This window comes from Telmatherina bonti (genome assembly GCF_933228915.1).
Source record: "Telmatherina bonti genome assembly, chromosome: 15".
In the NCBI taxonomy this organism is placed as follows: Eukaryota; Metazoa; Chordata; class Actinopteri; order Atheriniformes; family Telmatherinidae; genus Telmatherina; species Telmatherina bonti.
This window is the reverse complement of record NC_136613.1, coordinates 19,101,250-19,125,944: the sequence shown is the minus strand read 5'-3', so window position 1 is coordinate 19,125,944 and position 24,695 is coordinate 19,101,250. Positions and strand designations below refer to the sequence as shown.

The 24,695-nt window shown below is 40.0% G+C and overlaps 3 protein-coding genes across 3 annotated transcripts; all 3 read left to right on the top strand.

Annotated features, from left to right (window-relative positions):
• Window positions 1–3,139: 3,139 nt before the first annotated feature.
• Window positions 3,140–6,167, top strand: cmklr2 (chemerin chemokine-like receptor 2). The gene is made up of 3 exons (XM_079254022.1): window positions 3,140–3,271; window positions 4,239–4,336; window positions 4,424–6,167. Exon 3 carries the CDS (start codon window positions 4,457–4,459, stop codon window positions 5,531–5,533), a length of 1,077 nt encoding a protein of 358 aa, XP_079110148.1. The 5' UTR covers window positions 3,140–3,271; window positions 4,239–4,336; window positions 4,424–4,456; the 3' UTR covers window positions 5,534–6,167.
• A 2,000-nt stretch (window positions 6,168–8,167) lies between these two features.
• On the top strand, window positions 8,168–15,391 carry LOC306766304 (NADH-ubiquinone oxidoreductase 75 kDa subunit, mitochondrial-like). Its single transcript, XM_079253983.1, has 19 exons — window positions 8,168–8,272; window positions 8,916–8,995; window positions 9,412–9,512; window positions 9,596–9,703; window positions 9,851–9,927; window positions 10,126–10,207; window positions 10,336–10,466; window positions 10,555–10,740; window positions 10,841–10,975; window positions 11,084–11,198; window positions 11,311–11,456; window positions 11,557–11,685; window positions 11,806–11,935; window positions 12,021–12,181; window positions 12,272–12,426; window positions 12,882–13,057; window positions 13,520–13,654; window positions 13,806–13,878; window positions 14,833–15,391. Exons 2-19 carry the CDS (start codon window positions 8,917–8,919, stop codon window positions 14,922–14,924), a joined length of 2,211 nt encoding a protein of 736 aa, XP_079110109.1. The 5' UTR covers window positions 8,168–8,272; window position 8,916; the 3' UTR covers window positions 14,925–15,391.
• A 206-nt stretch (window positions 15,392–15,597) lies between these two features.
• On the top strand, window positions 15,598–23,843 carry ino80da (INO80 complex subunit Da). The gene is made up of 10 exons (XM_079254406.1): window positions 15,598–16,062; window positions 17,836–18,082; window positions 18,179–18,984; window positions 19,124–19,220; window positions 19,296–19,514; window positions 19,691–19,800; window positions 20,000–20,133; window positions 20,293–20,516; window positions 20,662–20,819; window positions 20,920–23,843. Exons 2-10 carry the CDS (start codon window positions 17,865–17,867, stop codon window positions 21,948–21,950), a joined length of 2,997 nt encoding a protein of 998 aa, XP_079110532.1. The 5' UTR covers window positions 15,598–16,062; window positions 17,836–17,864; the 3' UTR covers window positions 21,951–23,843.
• The last annotated feature ends 852 nt before the right edge of the window (window positions 23,844–24,695 follow it).

The following is a 24,695-nucleotide window of genomic DNA, read 5'->3' as shown; positions in this document are numbered from 1 at the left end:
TGACTGAAATAGTCTGGTGGTGGATAAATAAACAGTAACAGACCTCAGTCAACTGAAAAGGGTTAAAGTTAATAAAGAAATAGTGAAAAGTGGGCTAAAATCCCTCTGCTAGGAAGTTTAAACTTATATCTGCAAAATGTGATTTTAAAAGCTAAATTGTTTATTTCACCCTATATTGTACTTTTTGAACTTGCTTGGTTTTTGTTCAATAAATGTGTCATGCATTAGTATTTATCTGAGGTGGTTAGATGTCTTATACATCATTTTATTAGCTTATTATAAAAGACTTTTTCAATTAAAAAAAACAAAAAAAACATGATCATAACATGAAATGCACATGTGTTACTAATAACCAAAGGAATGTCCATATTCTCTTCACGTTTCTTCATATGTCATGGTGGAGAAACAGTGAGTCTGCATCTGTACACCAGAACCCTGGGACAGAGTAAATTAAACTGAAGCCAAAATCAGTGATTCCCTCAATAACACTGAACTGTGTTTGATGCATCAAGCAAATTGAAACCTTACAGGAAGCATCATCATTCACTTCTGAAAGAGATTTCTCAATTACCAACATGACACAGATCTCACAATTTTTCACACTTCATTTATAAGATGCATTTAAAGTAAAATGGTAAATGAATTTCTATCTAATTAGACATACAGTTTGCTTCAGATGGAGACCACATAGCAAACTAATCATGTGATTTTAATCTTTAATCATAGATGCTGCAAAAAGGTTAACTAGCATGACATCTTCTGACAGCTAAAAGAATGATTAAATAAATAGTAAAAATCAGAAGGCAAAATCTTATTTGTCTAAATGTTTGGGGTTTTTTTTTTTTTTTTGCAAGCCTGAATCATCTTTACCACATTATGAAAACTTTTTACTGTTTTAGTTACCAGAAACTGGATATTGAATGAGCTCCTCATTTATCCAAGCACAGCATCTGGAGATGATACCAAATGTCCATGTGATGGCCACTGTTCCCCTAACATGCCCTTTTCTGGTGGACCTTTCATGTAGCAGAATATTTCAGAGGAAGACTGTAGGAGCATAACCAGAGTGTGGAAAGACTTTTAGTTTTGATTGCTAGACTCCACAGAACTACTGAGGGATGTGACAGCTCTCCCCCAGGGCTGCATCCTCCACAGAGGAATGAGATGGTCATTTTGGGTCACTGTGGGTTGAGGCAAAGCAATCTGCCTAGCTGATGAGACAAAAGGAGAAGAGTAAACTGCAGTGTCCCCATATCAATGTCTGCCATGATTAAATGTGTATAGCAACTAAATTCTCTTCTAACTGTGGTGTCTACGTTAGTAGAAGCACTGTAATTTAGCTGATTTTCTATTTGTAAGGTTTTTTTTCACTTACTCATGGAGCTCCTGATGCAACATTGCTGATTTGAACAAGGTCATGAAAGCAACATGCTTGAAAAGTGCAGCTCATAAGGTGGCCTCACAGCTCTGATGATGTAAACATCATTCTCCATCAGCCATGAAAAGTCAACTAGTATTTACATACTGTCTGCAAACTTTCAGTTTTTTTTTTATTTTGACACGTTTCTCCTCTGCAAACTACTCTAAACGAAACAGAGTGGGCTTCAGGTTTGGTACAGGGTTTCAATTAGACTTCCTGTGATAGCTGTGAGAGAGGAAGAACCAGCAGACTCCATGAATATCTCAAAGGATAAAACTGCTTTCTTTTCGGCACAAAATTTTCACAATTCAAGATGAGGGCACATTCTTTAATAAAATAAGACCAAGATAAATGTATTTGGCTGGCCTGTTTGTGGCGAGCATGGCCAGGAGAACCATAACGAATAGAGACGAGACGCGGTTGCACTGAGGGCAGTGTGAAGACAAAACTCTTTAAGAATGCAAAACAGGCAACAAGAATGTACAACTGATGCATGTGAGTACACCAAAGTAGTAGCTGACAAGATGACTGCTAATCCTAATGACTGTGGCAGAAGAAGACTACTGATAAAAGCTTACCGCACGAATCTGAACACAAATGTCAGAATAAGAATAAATAAAAGTCTGACAAAACCAACACCTGAACATGGCAATTTATCTTTAAAAAAGAAAGACACAAGAACACCAGCTAATGATACAGGCTAGTCAATCATTTCCCCCATTTTTTTTTTTTTTTTTTTTAAAATAAAAACATTATTGCTATTAATTTCACATAAAATACTTCACAGCTGATCTCAGAAACAGTACAGCTGGTGTGATGTTTCACGCGTTTGAATCTGTTAACACTTGATGGATATGAGGAGCAAATGTTTAACCATGCACTAACTGTGCCTTTTCAGAAGTGTGTTGCTTTTGAAGAAATATTTCCCACGTGGATATCAAAATACTCCTCAGACGACAAACTGTGCATTGGTCTGTGAAATCAGTTGTGTAATGTCTGCCGTGCTTCTCTGAAGCAAATAACCCCTCATAACCGCTTGCAATTACGTCATTTCAAAACCATGCACGTGCTTCTTCAAAGATGTGTAGGCACTCATGGGTGGCCTAATGAAAGACATTAAAAGGTGACATAATTGGTCTGCTATGTGTGAGCAGTGGAGATGGACTGTCATTATGTCTGTATTACAGGATGTTTTTTTCAACATTACCTACCTATACTAGTTTCAACATATCTGTACTTGCAATGCAATTTACAGAATGAGAGAAATAATGATGATAATAACAATAAAAAAGATCTATAAATGGCAGTTTAAAAAGCTCACAATTCAATAAATGTATCCTCTTATAGAAACCAAGGAGCGAAGTGCTGACCAAGTGAAAGAAAAGCAGAAGCAAGAGGCAGTGTGTAGATTCAACTAAAACTGTGTTTTTGGAAAGCAGAAGCCAAAAAAAAAAAAAAAAATCCCTGAAACTTTTAAACCTCTGTTGAGTCATTCCTGAGAGGGGAATGTGTGTGTTGATAGTTTACACAGCAGCAGTTATGAAAAGCAGCCACAGCTTCGCTGAATGAAAGCATTCTTCATTCCGTGCTGGTGACCAATTATTTTTCCTTCCCTCTGAGGTCCATGTTTGACGCGTCAGCCAGACGCACCCACTGCACATCTCAGCCTGAAACGGAGTTTAGTTTGGATGAACTCACGGATAGACTTCACATGCGACCGAAAAGAGTTGGTGAAAACCGAACCAGAAGTAACGGACGAGGCCAGGCTGAAGTGAACTACAAACCGCGGTCCGCAGCTGCTGCTTGTTCGGATCCAAAAACGGGAAAAAGAGCCAAAAGCTGCACTTTTAGGTAAGTCTTGCATTCTCTCTCCGCCTCAAAACCTAAAGGAAAACAAAACAAAACAAAAGAAAATACTTCATTAGTATGCCCGTAGTGTCATTGTTGCACTACGGTACCTCCTATGTGCAAGCCTGACATTGTGTTTCTAATATTAAAAGCTTTGGTGATGAGATTCATCGTATTTAGCCCCCCTCCACCCCCCTTTGTCATAAAACTGAATTTGCATTCAGTTTAGTAAAAAACAAACAAAAAAACTTGAACTTTTTGCTACATATTTATGAGTCTTATGAGTATTTACTTGATAAGGTTTACAACATTTATATTAATTGTATTGTTTTGTTGTAACCCAATGATGCCATTACACCTCCAGTAGTTTATGTAAATGTAAAATAAAGTGGCAAACTATATACTACTTTTGTTATTCACTCATTGCACTTGATTTAGTCCATATATGAGGTTTTTTTTTTTGTTAATTTCTAATCTTTTCATTTACATGTAAATTGTTTTCATTGGTTAGAAATTATTTTAAGCTCTTCTTTTGCTTTTGAAACATTATCAAATGGCTGAAAGCCTACTGTATGTAAGCATATTTTGATTATATGATAAATAGTATCTAAGAAGCATCTTGTTCAGCATTAACCTCAAAGTAGTGATTTGTTGTGAATTTGATTCCTGGCATAACCCCAGTAAGAACTTGGACCCAGTTCTGACCTTAATATGATACTAAACAGCTGGCATTCACAAACCCCTCGCCATGATTTATTGGGTCATGATGTCATTTCTCAAGAGGAACAATCAAATACAAGCTTTTCTTCCTACAGAGTGTAACAATACAAATTGTCTGCTCCTTTTTTTTTTTTTTTTAATCAACAAGGAAGAGAAAAATAAATCTGTTTTCTCTTTCTGCCTAATCTGTGTGGCATCTCACTGTCTTCTCCCAATGCTGATCTAAATGGATGTTGACACAATGTTCCAGGACACACCCAGCACTAACTTCAACAGGAACTGGATGATCAGACAGAATGGCCAGGCAGGAAGCTGGAACCTTGTGAAGAGCAGCTAAATCAGTGTGAGGTGAGAATGTTGTGATGAAGGATGAATAAAAAGCCAAGTGATTATCCACGTGACAGAATCTTATCATTAAACTTCTCTTCCTTGCAGATAACTTCAGATTGGGGTTCCATCTGTTCGACAATGGAAAACTCTGGCCAAGACTATGAAAACTACACATATGAGTACTTGGAGTATGGGGATGTGGAGGAGCTTCAAGTAGACCACAGGCAAAAGGAGCCTATCCATATTATCTCTGTTGTTAGCTATATTATTTCCACTGTGCTTGGCTTGATTGGAAATGGAACGGTTATTTGGGTGACAGCATTTAAAAGCAAAAAGACTGTCAACAGTGTGTGGTTGCTCAATCTAGCCATTGCGGATTTTGTATTTGTGCTTTTTCTGCCTTTTTACATTGACTACATTCTGAAAGACTTCCACTGGAACTTTGGTGTGGCCATGTGTAAGATTAACTCGTTCGTGTCTGGGATGAACATGTATGCCAGTGTCCTCTTCCTCACAGTGCTCAGCATAGATAGATATATTTCTCTGGTCCATCTTAACTGGTCTCAGAGGCACCGAACCCGAAAGAGGGCTTGGTTTGTGTGTGGTTGGATATGGGCACTTGCTGCCATCATGAGCTGTCCAGCTCTGATCGTTCGTGACACTGTACGCTTAAATGACAAGGTGTTGTGCTACAACAACTTCCACACAGATGACGGGCACATAGCAGCAGTGAGACATATTACAATAGTGACCATCCGTACCACCATGGGCTTTCTTTTGCCTTTTACTGCCATAAGTGTGACGGGTATACTACTATCCATTAAGGTGAGACAGGCTGGGAGTTTACTCCGCATGACTAGATTCTCCAAAACAGTCACTGTTGTAATTTTGGCTTTCTTTTTATGCTGGGCACCGTTTCACATATTCAGCTTGATGGAGTTGTCCATACATTCCTCATTTTATCTCCACAACATTCTGAAAGCTGGCTTTCCTCTCGCCACCAGTTTAGGCTTTTTTAACAGCTGCATTAATCCCCTGCTGTACATACTGCTCGGTAAAAAGGTGCGTCACATTTTAAAGCGTGCATGTTTGGACATAACGAAGAGCTCACTAAGAGAGTTCAGCCAGTCGATCTCTGCCACAGAGATGGAGTCGGTGCCAGGAGGTCAGCAGGGCACTGCCCTGGAAGAGCCTGTAGTGTCATCAACACTGTGATTGCAACCATTCTTAAACCTGAGAACTCGTCCATGAAAAACAAGTGGTGAAGACTTCAGTGTTCGTTTATCAGAGCTGTACTTTTCAGCTCTGATATTGTTTCATTTGGACAGCTTTATGCCTACATTAACTGACAATTACTCTTGATGGAAAAGCTACATTTGCAAATGCATAATGTGCACATGGACATGAAATCTTTCCATTTATTAACGACACCACGATAAATCAAAGCTGAGAAAGATGGCTAGTTGATTTAGTGGGGGAAAAAGGTGCATTATTTAATTATCAACAAAATATTTTGAATATTTTAAAAAAGAATGGAAAAGAAAAAAGTGGAGATATTGTTGGCGCTAGCTTCCCATACTGTCTATGTGAGAATTTGATGGTTTTTGACCTCAGTAAGCATTAATACATCAGCACAAACCAATCTGAGAATATTTAGTCTTGTTTTTTTGTTTTTTTTATCTTTCTCAGCAGCTGTTCAATGGAAACAAACATTTTCAATTGTTGAAAGTTTTTGTACAGAGTAATACACTCAGTTATTGCTGAATAAGTTGTGGCTGATGAGGCTAAGATATTAAACATATGTGATAGTTGCCTGACTATAATGTAACTGATTTCTTATGTAGGTCCATATACCAAGTGCTAGAATCATATAAATGTATTACTGAGATTATTTTACTAATAGAGTTGTATAGACTTACATTATTCTAATATATTGAAAGTAAATACACATCTTAATAAATCTGTCCTCTAAATATTATTTTGTCCTATCTTTGTCCTTTTTAAGAGTTAAAAGATTAGTCTTTGATGTTTTAAAAATGGCCAGATTATGTTTCCAGAAGAATGAAGCCTTCCTTGCAAATTATGCACGAGTCTAAGATAAAACCAGATGTACAGTTCCTTGATATTTCCTGTGGGTCTCATTACAAAGTCAGCAGTTTCCTGTTTTTTCTTTCTCCGAAGTTAATCCTGACTTGGAAAGATTGCAGTACCACCACATGCCTGAGAAAAGAGCAGAGTTGCATAACAATATGAATGGGAAATCCATTTTTGTCTATTTATTTATCAAAACCAAACAAAAAACAAACAAAAAAATGGTCATGTCTGTCTGGCACCAGTGGTGTCCAAAGTCGGTCCTTAAAGGTCGATATCCTGCAGATTTTCAATGTATTCCTGTCCCAACACACCTGGCTTACATTAAATGGGTCCAACAGGCAATGAATTTTGCACAGTAAACTGCTTAATTTTAGTCAGGTGTGTCGGAACAGGGATACATGGAAAACCTGCAGGACATCGGCCATCAAAGACCAACTTTGGACATCCCTGGTCTGGCACAAGGTGCAGGTCAAAAAGAACTACAATACCGGTAGCTTTTCAAGTTTATTAATCTATATCCTTCTTATTTTTTCAGTTTTTTTTAAAAATTATACTTTGGGTTGTTCTTATGCATTTGAAGAAGTGCTGTATGAATAAAGTTGACCTGAATTGAATATTATAATCATGAAAAATGAATCTGGGTTTGCTGAATTACAGACAGAAGGTGACAGCAAATGTTACAGATGTATTTGTTCAAAAGTCTGTAGATATATGTGGCTCACCAGTGGGGTTCAAGGGTTTGGTGGGTAACTGTGTTAACTGTAGAAACAGAGCTGCACAATTCAGCTGGGTGATTCCTTTGTCTACTTTTAAGAGTAAGCTGAATACTAAGCTCTTCAAGGAGCACTTCCACACTTTGTTTAGCTATATTTGTCAGAAAAGTTGGAGAACTTAGTCCAGTTCTTTACAACAAACATTATGGCATTAATTCTTTGTATTTTAACATTACTGTGGGGTGGGAAGGGAGAAAAAAAAAACAAACAAAAAAAACCCTATAGCACTTTTTGTAAGGACCTGCGTCCAACTGGACAGTCCACTGGCTTACTCATATGTAAGTTGCTTTGGATAAAAGTTTCTGCTAAACTACTGTAGAATAGAATAGAATAGAATAGAATAGAATAGAATAGAATCCAGCAGCTGCAAGAACACCTGCATTTGTGTCCATTGTAGATATTTGGTCTTTCTGTGTGTTCACTCTGCAATATGAATAATATTTAAAGTCTTTCTTCCATCTGCAAAATAAAGGACTTTTTGTGTTTGTAATATCAATTAGCTCATTTTTAACGTTCCTATGTTTTAAAATATAAACAGGGTTGTTTGGAAATGAGTCAGCTGCGTTGTTCAAGGGTTTCCAGACACCCAAGTATCCCTGTAGTTCACACACTTATTCCAACAAAAGTTAACAAAGATCCTGCTGGGTAAAATTAGTGAACTCTACTGACAGGAATGGCCATCACCAAATACGCCACTGCATAAAAAATATCTTTGTCTTCCTATCGCCATATATCCACCAGATAATAAATTGTCAAAATGTCTGCATATTATTCACCATTATTTCAGTCTGAATTGGATCAAATAAGCTGAAGAACTGCAATTACAGCGCTGACAGTGATTTATTTCAACAGACTAGAAATTGGCTGCTACGAGATTATAACTGCTTGTATTTATATAGGTAATGCAAATCAAATTTTGGCAGCAGGTACTGGATGCCTACATCATTTGATTATAACAGGAACTTAAAAAATGAAAAGCCCTCCTATGTGGATTATGGTATACAGGATTACTCTCTGAGTGACGCAGCAGAATAAGCAGACAGTGCGCAATCTGCGTGGCAAACAGTCTAAAGAGAGCACTGCTAAGGTAAGTAAAGGGTCACATAAACTAGATAAAGTCATGAAATGTAACGAAACAAAGATTTTGTGACGTGAATGAGGGAATGTGCCATATTAGCATTTATGGTGACTGCAGTACGATCTGACTTCACTTTAAGATGTCTTCACATGTATGTGTTCAGCGTTGGAGAGGTTAAAATCCTGCTTCATGTCATGATAGCTATTTATTAAATGTTATTAGGATGATAGTATAATGATAGATATTTATTAAATGTTATTAGGATGACAGTATAGCAAACTAGCTATAAATATGTTATCTTGGGGCAGTAGCTTATGCAATGTTGTCGGCTAACTGCATTTCACGCTAAAAATGTTTAGTGGCTGTCCGAGCATGAACTGCTTCAATTTTTTTTTTTTTTTAATTCCCTTTTATAGGTGTTATTACTCATGTCTTGTAACGTAGTTATGCATGTTCTTTTCGTAACGAGGACCAACGACAGCTAGCTTGCTTCTGTTTTTGTTTTGGTAGCCACATGGAAGCTAATTTAGCTAAGGCTCTGACGCCAATCAGCTTTAAGCATCTTTATCAATATTATCCATCACTTGAGATCTGCAGGTGAGGTATGGCTCAGATCTCACTTCGTACATTTTCCTTTCTGTTTCTCTTCTAGCATGTTGCGTTTGCCTGTTGCGAGTCGCAGTCTCTTTCCAGCAGCCATTGCCAAAGGAGGCGCGGCTGCATCTCACAATGGTAACAATATGCCACTTCATCAGATGATTAAATGATTTTAGTTTGGCTCCTGTACGTACAACGTGTGTTTTGTATTTCAGCATAATAGCCATTTTGTCTGTTACGTCCAAGCGGTAATTATTTAAATGCCTTGCACCCTTGTTACTTTGCTCCACTTGATGGATTAAAGGCAGGATTACAGATCTACCACACTAGATGCCAGATTGCTGTTGGGTCACTTTAACCAGTTATATACTGTTGAACTCATTTAAAGTTTAGTATTACGATAAAATATATATATAGTTAATGTGTGTATTTGTGTCCAAATGTCAATAGATCAGGGTAGCAGTCAATGAAAGGGTTGTTACGTGCATATTATTATTATTATTAATTATTGTTTATAGTAATTATTATAAATATTTTGTCCTTTGCTAAAGCTCGCAATGCATCTACAGCAACAGCAGCGGCCAGTAACCTCCTAGAGGTGTTTGTGGATGGAAAGCCTATTATGGTTGAGCCAGGTACTACTGTATTGCAGGTAATGTAGAATTTTTTGATGTATTGCTCAAACATAGTTACACTTGCAGACACCTTATACAGACTTATATCATTCTGTCACAGGCATGCGAGAAGGCAGGCATGCAGATTCCACGCTTCTGCTACCATGAGCGCTTGTCAGTTGCTGGAAACTGTCGGATGTGTCTTGTGGAAATAGAGAAAGTTCCAAAGGTATTGTTGAGCTGCAGCATGTGTGTTTAGTTTGTTCTCCAGAAAGCAAAACAAGGTTTGGTAATTCAGTGTATTTTTAGCATGTTCTTACAAACATACAGTTCCATTCATTTAAAATCCCAAGTGATTGTTTTGTTTACCTTTCAGCCGGTTGCTGCTTGTGCTATGCCTGTCATGAAAGGCTGGAACATTTTAACCGATTCTGACAAAACAAGGAAGGCAAGGTAGGATCAACCTCACACACAAGTAAATGTCAAATGTAATATATCTCTTTAATTCCTTCTTATTCATCACTAGGTTGATATGATGACCCATATCTTGCTTCAAGAGATTGTCTGACCCTCTTTCTCTCAAAAAACATTTATTTACATTAAATTGATGCGTAACAGTCCTACGTCAAACTGATGCTTGATTTTATGCAGAGAGGGTGTGATGGAGTTCCTGCTTGCCAACCATCCTTTAGACTGCCCGATTTGTGACCAAGGAGGTGAATGTGATCTACAGGTAAATAAAAAATATCAACATTAATGTAGATGGACTCGTTATATGCTCGAGTATCATTTTGGTTGTTGCTTGGACTTAAGATTTCATAACAGATCTACAAATAAAATTGATTGTGATTTTGTTTAAAGGACCAGTCCATGCAGTTTGGCAGCGACAGGAGCCGGTTCACAGAAGGCAAAAGAGCTGTGGAAGATAAAAACATTGGCCCCCTGATAAAAACCATTATGACTCGGTGTATCCAATGCACTCGCTGCGTGCGGTGAGTCAAACTTTCACATTCAAAGAAACTTAAGTTGCTTTATGATTTGGGCATATTAATATGCATACATATTCTTTTGCTTCTGCAGCTTTGCCGGTGAGATTGCAGGTGTAGAGGACCTTGGCACTACCGGTAGAGGCAACGACCTGCAGATTGGGACCTATGTGGAGAAGATGTTCATGTCAGAGTTATCTGGAAATGTAATTGATATTTGCCCAGTAGGAGCCCTAACGTCTAAACCGTATGCTTTCACTGCCCGCCCGTGGGAAACCAGGTTTTTGGCTTTTTATTTATCTTCTGCAGGAACTTTTCATGGGCTGAAAAAGAAGTGTATCAACATTATCTTAACCTTTTTATTTTTATTTTTTTTATAGAAAGACTGAATCCATTGATGTTCTGGATGCTGTGGGAAGTAACATTGTGGTGAGCACTCGTGGTGGTGAGGTAATGAGAATTCTGCCACGTCTTCATGAGGATATTAATGAGGAGTGGATCTCAGACAAAACCAGGTTTTTCTCTTATAGAGTAACATAGCCTTCACTTCAGAGGTCTGTATTTGTGTGTTCAAGAAATATGTTTGCACCGTTCCTGAAGTCTTTTTGCTTCCACTCTGACAGGTTTGCTTATGATGGACTTAAGAGACAGAGACTTACTGAACCAATGGTGAAAAATGAGAGAGGACAGCTTGTTCCCACATCCTGGGAAGATGTGTTGAGCCGAATAGCTCGAGCAGTTAAGTAATACATAATGGAATAGCTTCCAGTGGTATTTTGATATCACCCCAGTAAAACAATTTAAAACTCCTGGTTTTGATGGAGCTTACCTGAACGGTATGTTTTGACAGGTGCAAGGAGTTAAAGGAAGTGATGTTGCTGCTGTTGTGGGAGGTTTGGTGGATGCAGAGGCTCTTGTTTCTCTGAAAGATTTGCTAAACCATTTGAATAGTGACAACCTGTGCACTGAGGAGATGTTCCCAATGGCTGGAGCTGGGTAAGACAAAAAAAAATAAAGTTAACGTTTGGATATAGTTTGGCAAGCTTTTTTTGTTTAGTCTTTCTTAAAATTTGACTTTTTTTCTTTTTTATTTTAGATCTGACTTGCGCTCAAACTATATTCTGAACACTGGCATCGCCGGCATTGAAGAAGCTGACCTGCTGATGCTGGTGGGCACTAACCCACGCTATGAGGCCCCTCTTTTCAATGCACGAATCAGAAAAGCGTAAGTAAATCCCCTTTAATATGTACTATGTATAGCTGTTTAACTGTAGTTTAGTGGTAAACCTAAGGGATGAAAACCTTAAATGACTGTGCGTCAATGTGAAACTGGTTTCTGCCTCAGCTGGCTGCACAATGACTTGCATGTTGCTCTTGTGGGAAAGGAAGTGGACTTAAGTTACACATATGACCATCTTGGGGAGTCAGCCAAGATTCTTCATGAAATTGCTTCAGGAGATCACCCATTCTCCCAGGTTAATCTCAGAGCACTCCTGTTCATGATTATGGTTAGTCACCTCAAACGTTGGGCAATTCCATGGTTTCTGTCTCCTTTTGCAGGTGTTGGCTAAAGCGAAGCACCCTGTTGTAGTAGTTGGCAGCAGCTGCCTGCAGAGAGAGGATGGGGCTGCGATAATGGCGGCTGTGTCCAGCGTTGCTCAGAATGCTCGTGTCAGCAGTGGAGTGGAGGAAACCTGGAAGATTCTCAATGTGCTTCACAGGTGAAATTCTGAGAAAAAGCTTTCAGTTTGCAGCACACTGCTCAAGAGACTTCACCTGTAACATATGTGCTTTTTTCCTCCTGCTGTTAGGGTTGCCAGTCAGGTGGCAGCACTTGACCTTGGATACAAGCCAGGGGTGGAGACTATCAGGAAGAACCCACCCAAAGTTCTGTTCCTTCTGGGAGCTGACGCTGGCTGCATCACTCGCCAAGATCTCCCAGAAAACAGCCTGATAATTTATCAAGGTCAGATTTTTAACTGAACAGCCATGGCTCAGTATTGCATTTCTCATTTACATTAGTTTATGGGATTTGAGAAAGGGTGTTGAATTCTGACTAACTATGCACAGATGTTTCATGGTATTTTATAAATATGTACAGAGAGGTGACAGATTCAACACGTGGGTTAATAAGACGCCAAATTCATTCCGATGCTTCAGAAAGTGTGCGAAGAATCAGTGAATATTTATATGAATATGAAAACCGTGTTGCATTTTGCTGAATGCTTCACAGTTGAAGCTGAAGTCTAGAGATTGTGGGACATGTGTTAGACAGCACCTTCCATAACCATTGTGAAATACTGAGAAGGAGAGTATCTTTTGTAAAAGTGCCACAGTAGAGGCATCCATCATACATATGAAGGTTCACATTTAAAAACTTCAAGTTGTCTTGTTTTAGTGCTCTGCTTTGTAATTGGCCAGGTCACCATGGTGATGTGGGTGCACCAATGGCAGATATTATACTTCCTGGAGCGGCATATACCGAAAAATGTGGTACCTATGTTAACACTGAGGGCCGTGCCCAGCAGACGAAAGTTGCAGTAACTCCTCCAGGCATGGCCAGGGAGGACTGGAAGATCATCAGAGCCATATCGGAGGTGAATTACAACTAAAACTGGGTGATAAAATTATCTCAAAATTTCACCAGCAATAAATCAGAGTCTACAGGCAACAGAGAAAACTGTAGCTCTCACCATTCTTCTGTCCACTAAGATTAATACCTAAAACTGAACTCACCTCATCTTCCCCCACTGTAGAAGTACATCCAGTAAGCACGAAAATGCAAGCTTATGCACCTCACTGCGCCATTTCTTGGAGAAGAGCAGCACCATTTATGATGGCTACTGCATATGAAGAGCGATTACACAAGCAGTTTAATTTTTCTCAACAAAATACACAATGCCTCTTTATGTCCTCTTTAGTATATGTGTGAGCTTGAGATGAATAAATATAGAACATATAGGGTTGATTGAATGTAAACAACAGCACACTGCAAAAATTATTCTCATTAAATTCAAAAGTGGACTAAACACTGTGCAATTTTTTTTTACCCTTTTAAGCTTGCTGGAGTAACTTTGCCATATGACACTCTTGATGAAGTGCGCCACAGACTGGCAGAGGTTTCTCCAAATCTGGCCCGATATGATGACCTAGAGGAAGCCAACTACTTTAAGCAGGCTAATGAGCTGTCTAAGGTCAGCATTTGTTTTCTTCAACTGTTTTTAGTTGGTTGTGCAGCCAATGAATGCAGTTTGATAAGATTTTTTGCTTAATCTACTAATTTATCTCAGATTAAATCATGCTGTTTTACCTGAGTACGGTTTACATCTGCCTAATCTCTTTCAGACAGTGAACCAAGCTGTCCTAGCTGAACCTTTAGTTCCTCCGCAGCTTACTGTGAAGGACTTTTACATGACAGGTGGGTCATTAATACTCATATACCCGGTTTCAATATAGTCCATGACTTTTTCTTTTCTTCACTGTTAAAGGCAGATGAAACATTCTCTGATTAGCTTTGATCATTTGCTTGGTTAAAAACTTATGTGAAACTTTTTTTCTCCAGAAATTGAATGAACCCACATAGCAGCTGTAATGTCATCATTTTAAGATATTCTGTAATCACCAATTGCAATTCTCTAAATTTAACTGATGCTGTGTTAAGTATCATGCAAGCCGCTAGCGTCACCTAGAGTCATTCTGAATGTATTGGAAGCTATTGCTGATATAGTAGGTGAGCATATGTTCATGGAGCACAGATACAGGACAGGATAAAAGTAAACAGTGTTTTAATAACATAGTTGTGTTTATATGCCATAGCTAGAATTTAAAATAATATTACTTGTAATTCTTTTCAGACTTCATCATGATTTTTTTTTTTATGTATTCAAAGTACTTTAGCATGCTTGCTGATCATTCTGATTTTGCTGATACTCCAAATAATCTAGTAATTTGAAGTTTTTTTGTAATATACAACTATCATGATCACATGAATTCAGACTGCTTGCCTCAGTTGAAAGGGAGGTAAGGGTGAAGCTGGAAACCACAGATAAGCTGGTGCTAATTCTACCATAAGGTCAAGAATGTATCTTTAAAATCAAGATTTTAAGTATTTTGTTTACACACAGCAATTTAAGGATTTAGGATAATTAAAGTCGCCTGAAATCTCCACTAAGAGTTACATTATAGTGTAGTATATCGATTAAATGCTCTTAATATGATAACGTTATCACATGATCATTTATAATGTTTCAATCACTTTTTTTAGCATTACATGAACAATATCTTACAATATTTTTAAATTAATAGAATCCAGTTATTTTAATTGTATTCACAACCGTACACATTTTTACTTTTTTTTTTTTCCCCTCCACAGATCCTATAAGCAGAGCCTCCCAGACCATGGCGAAATGTGTGAAAGCTGTAAAAGAAGGGGCACAAGCTGTGGATGAGCCCGCCATATGTTAAAATGCAGTGGATGAAATTCTTCTGAAAAATGATACGCACAACTCCTATATTTGCACATTCCTAGAAGGCATATTTATTTGCACTTATATTTTATCGTAACAAAGTATTTTACTGCAGAGAATACCAAATATATTTTCATTATGTAACCAACATAGCTGCAGAAATATATGTAAGTGCTAATTGCAGAGGCGTACGTTTGTCGATTATCCAGATATGCACACTGAGCAGTTTCACCTGCTATTGGTCCTGATAGCCATATTTTCTTAGATGTGACCATAGATTTAAAATGTGAATATTCAGATGGTGAATTTTTATCTTTGTGTACAATTGCCAGCACCACAAGTATTAAGAATATATTTTTATTTAAGGAAACTGAGTATTTAATTTCATTAAGTGGAGTCATTTGTAAATGAGACATAAGATAATAAACCGAATTTCTGTAGCAACCCTTATATATCTTTGAAAAGCTTCAATTTAAGTTTGTAAATTTTAAAATAACATACATTTCTATGAAAATTAATGGTCTATAATTATACCTATTTAACTTCTCGAGACTGAACCTCGCTATCTGATTGGCACGTGGTCCATCATTAGTGAACAGCCGGCATCAGTGCGGCAGCAGGGCTGATAAGTCATTCATATGGACGATGATAGTCGTGGTTCAGGTGGATTTTATACTGTAACACTTTGTTGGATCTCTAAGTCCATCTGTTTTAAGTAATAGTCTGAAACATGTAAACGGCACTGTCTTTAACACAAACTGTAATTAGTTTCCCACTGACAATTCCATTGATACTTGTACACTAGTAGGGCGTTTAACAAAGTTGAATTTCCAATATGGTAGGAGAGGTTGTTGTTGTTGAACGGCTTGTTGTCATGTCCCCGCAGTGCCTGTAGTGGTGCTGTGAGGAGTCTGCTGTGGCTCCAACAAATATCCTCAGCAGCCTACCTACTGCTTGTAATTTGCTCTAGATAGCCTATATTTACATGCACCTTTATTTCATGATAAACCGAGCTCGATGAAGACCACCGTTCCCATCCTATCTGGAGCATCGATACACAAATAGCCTAGCTGATTCTAATAGACATTTCGGCCGTCTATCTGGAGCGAATACCCAGCAGCCCATACCAATTCAAGGTAAGCAGACTCGCGCACAGCCTCGACTTGGATTTCTGACTCCACCGCATTGCCGAGGCTTCAGTCGGTCATGCCCTCAAGTAGAGGCCGCCGTCTCTCCCGACTTCACGGGCCTTTTTATTTTTTACTTTTACATTCTTGTACTTATAATCCTCTTTAAGTTCCTAGTGCGTTGGATATGTGTGGATATTTGAGCATTATGATTATTATTTTGTAGCCCGCTAATGTCACACTAGGCAACGATAGTAGCTATAATTCATATCGATTATTGCGGGGGCCTTAGGAAACAGGCCTACGCCTGGTATGTATATCCTTTGTTTGAAACTATTTGACCATAATGTAGCGTGTCCAGAGCTAGTTATAGCTCATTGATGGGGCCGATGAAATATTTACAGTATGTTATATTATCGCTTGTAATTTTCTAAATAAAATTAAACTGGAAATAGACCTTTTATAGTGTTACCATTTGCTGATGTTTCCGTTTCCTGGTACGCTACCGCCTACTAATTTGTGTTTTTAGCCTTGATAGCTAACTAGCAAATTTGAGTTTTTATATTTGGCACATGCTTATAGCGTGCATATCCCGCTGGGGATGGGTTACATTGTGTTTTTGTAATTGGGTTACGAGTGTTTATTGGAGATAGCCTTGTTTACAATTTAATAGTGAAAAGTTTCACAGCTGTTTATCGGGCACCAAGCTAATGTAGCAGGCTAGCTCCCCGGACGCCAGTGGTAGTTACAGTCTCCGCTCGCTGTCTGTCGGGTTCTCGTCTTAACCAAAGTTTCAAAGGTTAAGCAATGCTGGTATGGGGCAATTATTCAACCCGTGACTGTGTCTAATATGCGCTTTGGCTGTCAGAGTTGTAACGATCTCCACACTAACTTGAGTACAAAGTTTAACGCCTGAGCTAAGCTGTAAATGAAATTTCCGTCTTTCCTGTGATAATCTATACCAAACTTGAAGCGTCACTTGCATTCATTTAAAAGCACAAGGCACGTGTTTATACAGTAAAGATGTGACCTTTTGCTCTGCTCAGTAACCACTTCATCTTGAGATGACCCCACTGACAATTCGAAGTGTTTTGGACCACTTGTGCGACAAGACATTTGTCATGCTATGATAAAAAAAATTTGTCTTCCCATTTGTGCTGTAATTTTGTGTGTGTGTGTGTGTGTGTGTGTGTGTGTCTCTGTGTGTGTGTGTGTGTATATATATATATATATATATATATATAATTGCAGTAAATCATTCTGAAGACTGTTGCTTAATTAATTATGATATAAGATGAGAATTAAAAGTTATGAGGCAAATAGGATTATTTTTTGAAAGCAATGTATGTTAAATTCTATGATTTATTGTGTGTATTACGATTGTATACTGTTTAAGTTTCATTTTGTTGGAATTTAATGTGTATTACTACATTTTCCATGCTGTGAAAATTTTACAGTGTCATTGATAAGGGGGTTTTGGACTAGATAAGTGTCCAACTTCTTCCAAAACCCTTTTTCTAACTTAAGAAGCTTATTTTATTTGTTGTTTTTTGTTGTAACCAATATTTGTTCTTTTAAAAGTCCTTCTTTTTTTTTTTAGTTCGAAATAACTTTTTTTAAATTTTATTTATTTTTTATTTGGCAAGGACTTAATTATCTCCTTTTTGTACAGGAAGTGACTGCAGCCTTGCTTCGCACCCATGCATGTGCACGTCTGTGTATGTGACCTCCTCAGTGTGGCGTTTCAGAGATTTTATTCTTTTCTTCTCTTTATCCCATCAGCTGATGTTGTCAAGGACAAGAGTCACGTGATGTATGAAGGCAAACACATACACTTCTCAGAGGTGGACAATAAGCCGTTGTGCTCATATAGTCCAAAGCTGTGCAAGCAGCGAAGACTAAATGGCTATGCGTTCTGTATCCGGCACGTTCTGGAGGACAAGACGGCTCCCTTCAAGCAGTGTGAATATGTGGCAAAGTATAACAGCCAGCGATGTACCAACCCCATCCCCAAGTCTGAGGACCGCAGGTATGCATTTATATTGTGTTTGGGGCAGGTTGCACTTGGTTGAGTGAAATATATAAATTGCAGATTTGGTCACTGGGATGTACTCTCGTTTTCCAGATACTGTAACAGCCACCTGCAGGTCCTCGGCTTCATTCCGAAAAAGGAACGAAAAAAGAAGCATGATTCTTTAGAGGAAATGCGTCCTAGGGCTCATCTGGAGTCAGTGGCGCTCAATATAACTGTTCCCTCTCTAGCTCTGAAAGCTCCTAATGGTATAAATGAACTTCCACCATCTCCCCCGTGCACACGCCTGTTACCCCTCCCCGATGGGGAACTCCTTGACCCTTTTGCCTTCTATGAGGATGACACAGATGGGGAGGACATGGGCACTCCTCGCAAGGGCAACACCATCAAGAAGAAACTACAGAGTCGGCTGGTCTTAAACCAGAAACTTAGCAATGACACGGAACTCTTCCAGCCACCTCGTGAGCACTTTACACCCTCCCCTATTCCCCGTGTCCACCCATCATCACCACTCAACACTCATCTCTCACGGCAGCAGCCAGGTCTTTTCCAGCAGTCTCAACACTCCTCTTCCTTCACCCTCCCAGTACAGCAGCAGGGTTTATTATGCAATCCACCACCACCTCAGACGGTCAACTTTCTCCCTCCAGGGGTGCCTGTTAATGCAGCACCCAGTCCAGGGCAACATTCTGGACCATCACTCAGCAGGAAAATGCCTTTCGCTGCTACTCAATTGCCTCTCAGTAGCAAGGACAGTAGCAGTAACAATCAGCGGCATGTGGTCGTCATGCGTCCCACAGCCTTCTCACCTTCAGCCAGCTGCTTGGCCAGGTTGCAACACCTAGTTCAGCTCTGTGCCAAGAGACATCGGGAGCATGGAGACCTCTTCCCTCACCTGGGTAACTCATTTTCATGTATTTAACAGGAGTTTTCCAATTGTATAAATTCATGTGCATGTTTGCAGTCTTTTGCGAATAATTTGTTGGTTAATATGAACCCAGTGAGATAGATGAGCCACTCTAACAAGCTGACTTGCAGGTTTGGACTGGTCAGAGGACAGTGCTGATGATGACGATGAAGAGGAGGAGGCAGAAAGATTTTATCCTTTTCAGAGTTCATGGAGACCACATAATGGGTTTGTATCTTATTATTTCTGCAGTGTATAGCAGTTGAATTTCCTGTCATGATGACATGTGTGTTTCCCATGTAGGCTGGAAGATGACGGTGGTTCCTCACGGAGAACACGGCTGCTTAGGCTTTGCTCATACCTCCAAGACAAATACAAGCACATGTGCAGGCAGGAGAGGTCGAGTATCCGCCAGAAGAGATACCGTTATGCCTTCCGCAAAGCCTTGCTGCACGCTGCCAGTAACAACCCTGACTGTGCAGGGAAGCTGATTCAGGAGTTGAGCAGCAGCAGTTCCTCGAGGTAATCGCATCATTTTAATGGATCTTTCAGCATTCGTGTAATTGGCACAATACATACAATTAATGATTCCAGAACTAACTTGGTTACGTTAAGTTTTTCGGCTTGAGCATAAACTTTGTGAGATCTTCTCTATTTCGTTGCAGTTTAGTAAGTCCGAGATCTGTTTTTATTTGCAGTGCGCTCCCATCAATGGAGCAGAGCACAGATCCGGGGACGTGCACTGGCAGCACAAAGGGCCATGCCTGCAACAACAGAGCTCTGCCCTTCACTCGACACTGCTTTCAGCGTATCCTTTTTGTCACAACGCTCGCTGTGAAGCTGACCTCTACAAGTTCCAAACAATTGCTGTAATTCTGCTATTTGATTGTAAATATTGAATAAATATTCTTCATCATTTCTTGGTAATGATGAGAAAGCACGTTTGTGTGCCGAACTTGACATATTTTCAATAGTGCAGGTTTTTTGGCCTTTATTGTCATCTATAGACATCCTGTTGAATCGTTCCCAGCAGCTCTTTGCTAGCTGCACAGCCAAATTTGCAGACGGTCAGCAGTGCTCCATCCCTGTGTTTGATATCACGCACCAGACACCCCTCTGTGAAGAGCATGCCAAAAAGATGGTGAGTTCATTGTCTAGTGGAAGACTTTGAGCATCTGCCGTTTGGTTTTATCACTCTTTTTCAGTATGGCTTTTCACTAAGGTTAGCTTTGCTAAAGGTTTAAAAAAAAAACGTTAACTTTTTCCTTTTCTGTTTTTTTTCATTTGTCTGTTTGGACAGGATAATTTCCTGCGTGGGGATGGAAACCGACGAGTGCAGCACCAGCAGCAGCAACAGCGTAAGCCACGTAAAAAGACCAAACCGCCGGCACTCACTAAAAAACACAAGAAGAAGAGGAGGAGAGGGCCGCGAAGGCCTCAGAAACCCATCCCACCAGCGTTGCCACAGGGGAACCTGGGAATGCCCTTAACAAGCCTATCAATGCCCTCACAGGCCAGCATCAGGTCTGCCACAGTTGTATCTCTGCACTGTTGTGTTAAAAATTTAGCAAGGGAGATCCAGTGTCTGATCACCCTCATTCTTGTGGTCACTGCAGCAGCTTGTGTTTTTTCCCCTCTAACCCTTTCTGTCATCCCATCCTACGGGCAGGAGCCCTTCAACTCCAGACCTGAGTACCGACGAGCTTCCTGATGACATCACCAATGACATGGCAGACATTCCAAATGACCTTGAGCTAAACCACGAGGATTTCTCTGATGTGTTACCAAGACTACCTGATGACTTGCAGGACTTTGACTTATTTGAAGGTTGTGTTCCAGCTCTTAGATGTGCCTGTCATGTATACAGGAATAATATACTCATAATGTGATATGCATCTAGGGCTAAACATCGGAAATGTTTTTGCAGGCAAGAACGGGGAGCTTCTGCCCACCACGGAGGAGGCTGAGGAGCTGGTACGTGCATTGCAGGCTATGGGATCCTACCCAGATTCGTTGGTGTGCCTGACCTCCATAGGAGAACTGGCCCCTGCTGAAGGGGTGGACCACAGGACCATCACCGGGTTTCCTGGACAAGTCCAGCCAGGGGGAATGGGGGACCTGCTCAACAGCCGAATCCCTACAGAGAACTTCCCCAACCTGGAGTTGGAGGAAAATCTACTGCAATCCAGTGGGGATCACTTTCCTCACTCTCCACCATCACAGTCTGCCAACCAGCCCCCAGCACCATGCTCCAACCTGACCTCATCTTCTTCTGCAGTAGCCCCTTCCACCACCTCCCTGCTCACCCAGACCTCCATAACTGAGCAAACATTTTCTCGAACACACGTGCCACATGCCTTGGCAAAGTCGGACGCCCCCACATCATCTCCCCAAGGCAGCCACTACAGCAGTGAGCATGTCCCATCCCCGTATAGTGACCATATATCTTCTCCCCATGCCAGCTCCTTTCAGACAGACACCCCTCTCCTGCTGGAAGTCCCTCTCAGTGGGGTACCTGGGCCCCCACGCTCAACATGGAACAACCTTCCTCTCCCCCTAGCTGACCCCACACAGTTTGGCAATCTCATAAGATCAGAAAGTCATCTCATATCAACGTCCCTGTCCACTCCCCCCTCCACCACCCACTCTGTGACGCTGCAGCCCATGGCCGCTCTGTCGGCGATGCCCCAGAGCGCAATGACTGGTTTAACAACTCCTCCTGTCCCCTCGTCCTCGCTCCCAGCCTCGTCACACGATTTGTTGACCTCCGCACAACCCAAGCAACAGCTCCCTCAGTTCAGCGCGGCCTTCGGCCATCAACTGGCCTCCCACAGCGGCATCCCGAAAGACGTGCAGCCCAGCCACAGCTCCACAGCGCCCCCTGCTGGCTTTTCCATCGTTAGTGCCACAGCTGCAAGTGCCAACAGCGCCACACCACCCTTCACGCAAAGTAAATGAGAGCAGGCAGCGTGCAGCAGCAACATGACAAGCCTGTGGATTCACAGTCACTTAGAATCCAGCAAGCTGGCCTCTGACAGACCCCCCCAACCCCCTCGTTCATCTGCTACACGTGTGCAATGCGGTAATAGTGCACTATTGGATAATGAATTTGCACAAGCTTGGATTTTCTTCAATATTCCTCCTCAGTTGTTTTCCCTTGTGTAGCCAGATGGTGTCTGAGATTTAAAGTTGGTGTGAGTCCACATGTTTGATGCCTTGTGGTTTTTGTCAGCAGGAGGTTGCAGTCAGATGTTGCAATGAAATACACGGGTGAAAATTGGCGAAAGGACCTTAGCAGAGATTATCTGTAACCAGTGCTCAGAATTCATAGAAGCCTCAATCAGTGATCAGCTTTGATTGCTTCACCAGTTTTAAGTCCTGTCTTAAAATTGATCAGCTGTACCCTGCCTTGCTCACATGGCCATTGTGATCCCCCTTCCCTCCCCCTTGTTTAATACGCTGTCTGTCACCCTCTGGAAAATACGAGTGCACATTGTGACATACTTGTGACCCATTATGTTAAAAACTATTCAACTGTTATCATGATATAGAATCTTAGTCAGACTACACAGATGAATTTATCAAAATACTTTTAAACAGCTGTTTTTATATTGTGTATATTGTATATGTGCTCAGTTATCGGTTTGCTCAGACGTCAAAATCTCTGACCTCACCATTGGTTGTGGCACTCTGAGTGGCCTAGTAGACACTTGAAGGTGAATCTAGTTCTTAAAGCAATAAACACATTACCATGACTAGCATTGTGAGGGATTTTATTGGTGTCATTACGTACAGGTTCATTTACCAAAACCAGCTGGATCATATTTTGCCCTCTTTGGCTTATAAACACCAGATTTTTTTTTTTTTTTTTTTACAACAGTTTGACAACAGTCTGGGCTTTTAAAGGCTACTAAATAAGCTTCAGTGTTACGGTGAGGGTGGTGTCATAATGCAGGGACTTTAAAGTGTCTACTCCCAAAGGTCCTCTCTGGTCCACATATACAATGGTCTTTAGTGGCTTGCATGTCTCAGAAACTGAAAGTTCAGTTACAGACCACTTTGATGAGGCTAAGGCGGTGGATTGGGGATAAATATATATATATATATATATTGCCCATGAGCTATGTGTACCATGATGGTATGAATTGGTGTATTTTGCACGTCTGAAGTAAAGCACTGTCTGTTTTACTCACTTATAAAGTGATATTTTTTAAGCTAAATGATGCTAAACCTGGGGTCTGGTTGTAGTTTTAGGGAAAAAAAAAGTCCCCTCCGTTGACTCACGCAGCAGTACAACCATGGATTTTTGATAGACATATTAGACAGATTATCAGACATTGTTGAATATTTGGTATATAGAATAGAAGTCTATCTTGGGGTTTGTTGTTGAACTATTGAGTAGCAATCGATTGAAATTATTTGAAATGTATTCAGTGGAACCCGTGTCTTGTGGAATGAATCGCTCGTCTTTAATGGCTATCGAAATGGTTGCTCATTGTCGAAGGGTTCGATGTTTTGCTTTGTGTGCTGTCGTTCTGTCGCTAAGAATATTCTAATGGAAAATATTTTTGATAGCAATTAATCAGGAAGAACTCTGCGATGGTGCAGCAACCGTTTTTGTGAGAGTATATAAGATAAAGGCTTCTGGTTTGAGTGTTGTTGGTATCAAACGTTGGACTATATGCATCACCTTATGGAGAGACAGATCAGCATGCTATTTCAACATAGATTTGCACAGGAGTGGATGAGACTGGTGGTATATTTTCCATGCCCCATGCCTGACTTGCCCCCACCCCCTCCCCACTTTATTTTGTTTTTTTCTTGGGACACCCATTACATGAACAGCTGCCATCATTAACAGCTCTGAGCCTGCACCAGACCCCCTGATTCCAGCTGTGAGAAGGCCCAGTTCTGTCTCTTCCTTCCAAAGAGAAAAAAAAAAGTCTTGAAGTGTAAACCTGTAGCTCCACTAGAGACCACTGGGCTCTTCATTAACTGCAGCATTGTCACTAATAAGACACAGTTAATAGAAAAAGAGGGGGGGAAAAAAGAGAATTAAGTTTGATTGAAAGTGTCCATTTGAAAATAAGATAACACTGCTGTAACCACATAGCATGAGATTACTCGCTGCACCAGTTTGCTCTCCTGACAACCACGTAGAACAAAACTTACAGGGCTCGTAGGCACGTAACTGCTTGATTTCAGAGATGGCTGACAAATTCCTGTACTCATTGAATGTACTGTATTACTGTTTTTAAAGATAGGATGAGCTAATCTAGTCACCTTTTGTTATTGGTCCTTGTTTGATTTGTCTAAGGTATTTTTTGTATACAAAAGTTTACATTTTTATGTATATTTTTCTTGTGTACAAATTATGTAATATGTGTACAAACACTGTATGTAATATCTGTATATAGTGTGAGAAATTTGATCTTTTGGTTTTTGGATGTATAAATAAAAATTGCTGTGAGGTATTTGCTGATAGATTTTGTGGATCCAAGACAAAGCTTTTCCCTTTTTTTATGCACATGAAAATCAAAATGTACTCTTTAATTAGAGCCGTACAACTTTGTTTCACTTATTGTGGGATAGTACTACTGTAATTATAATTCTTTTTCTGGATTAATATGATTATACTTATGTCTTATATGGTGATCCTTTGGCAGTCATGATCCAAGAATATAAAGTCATGAAAAATGCAGT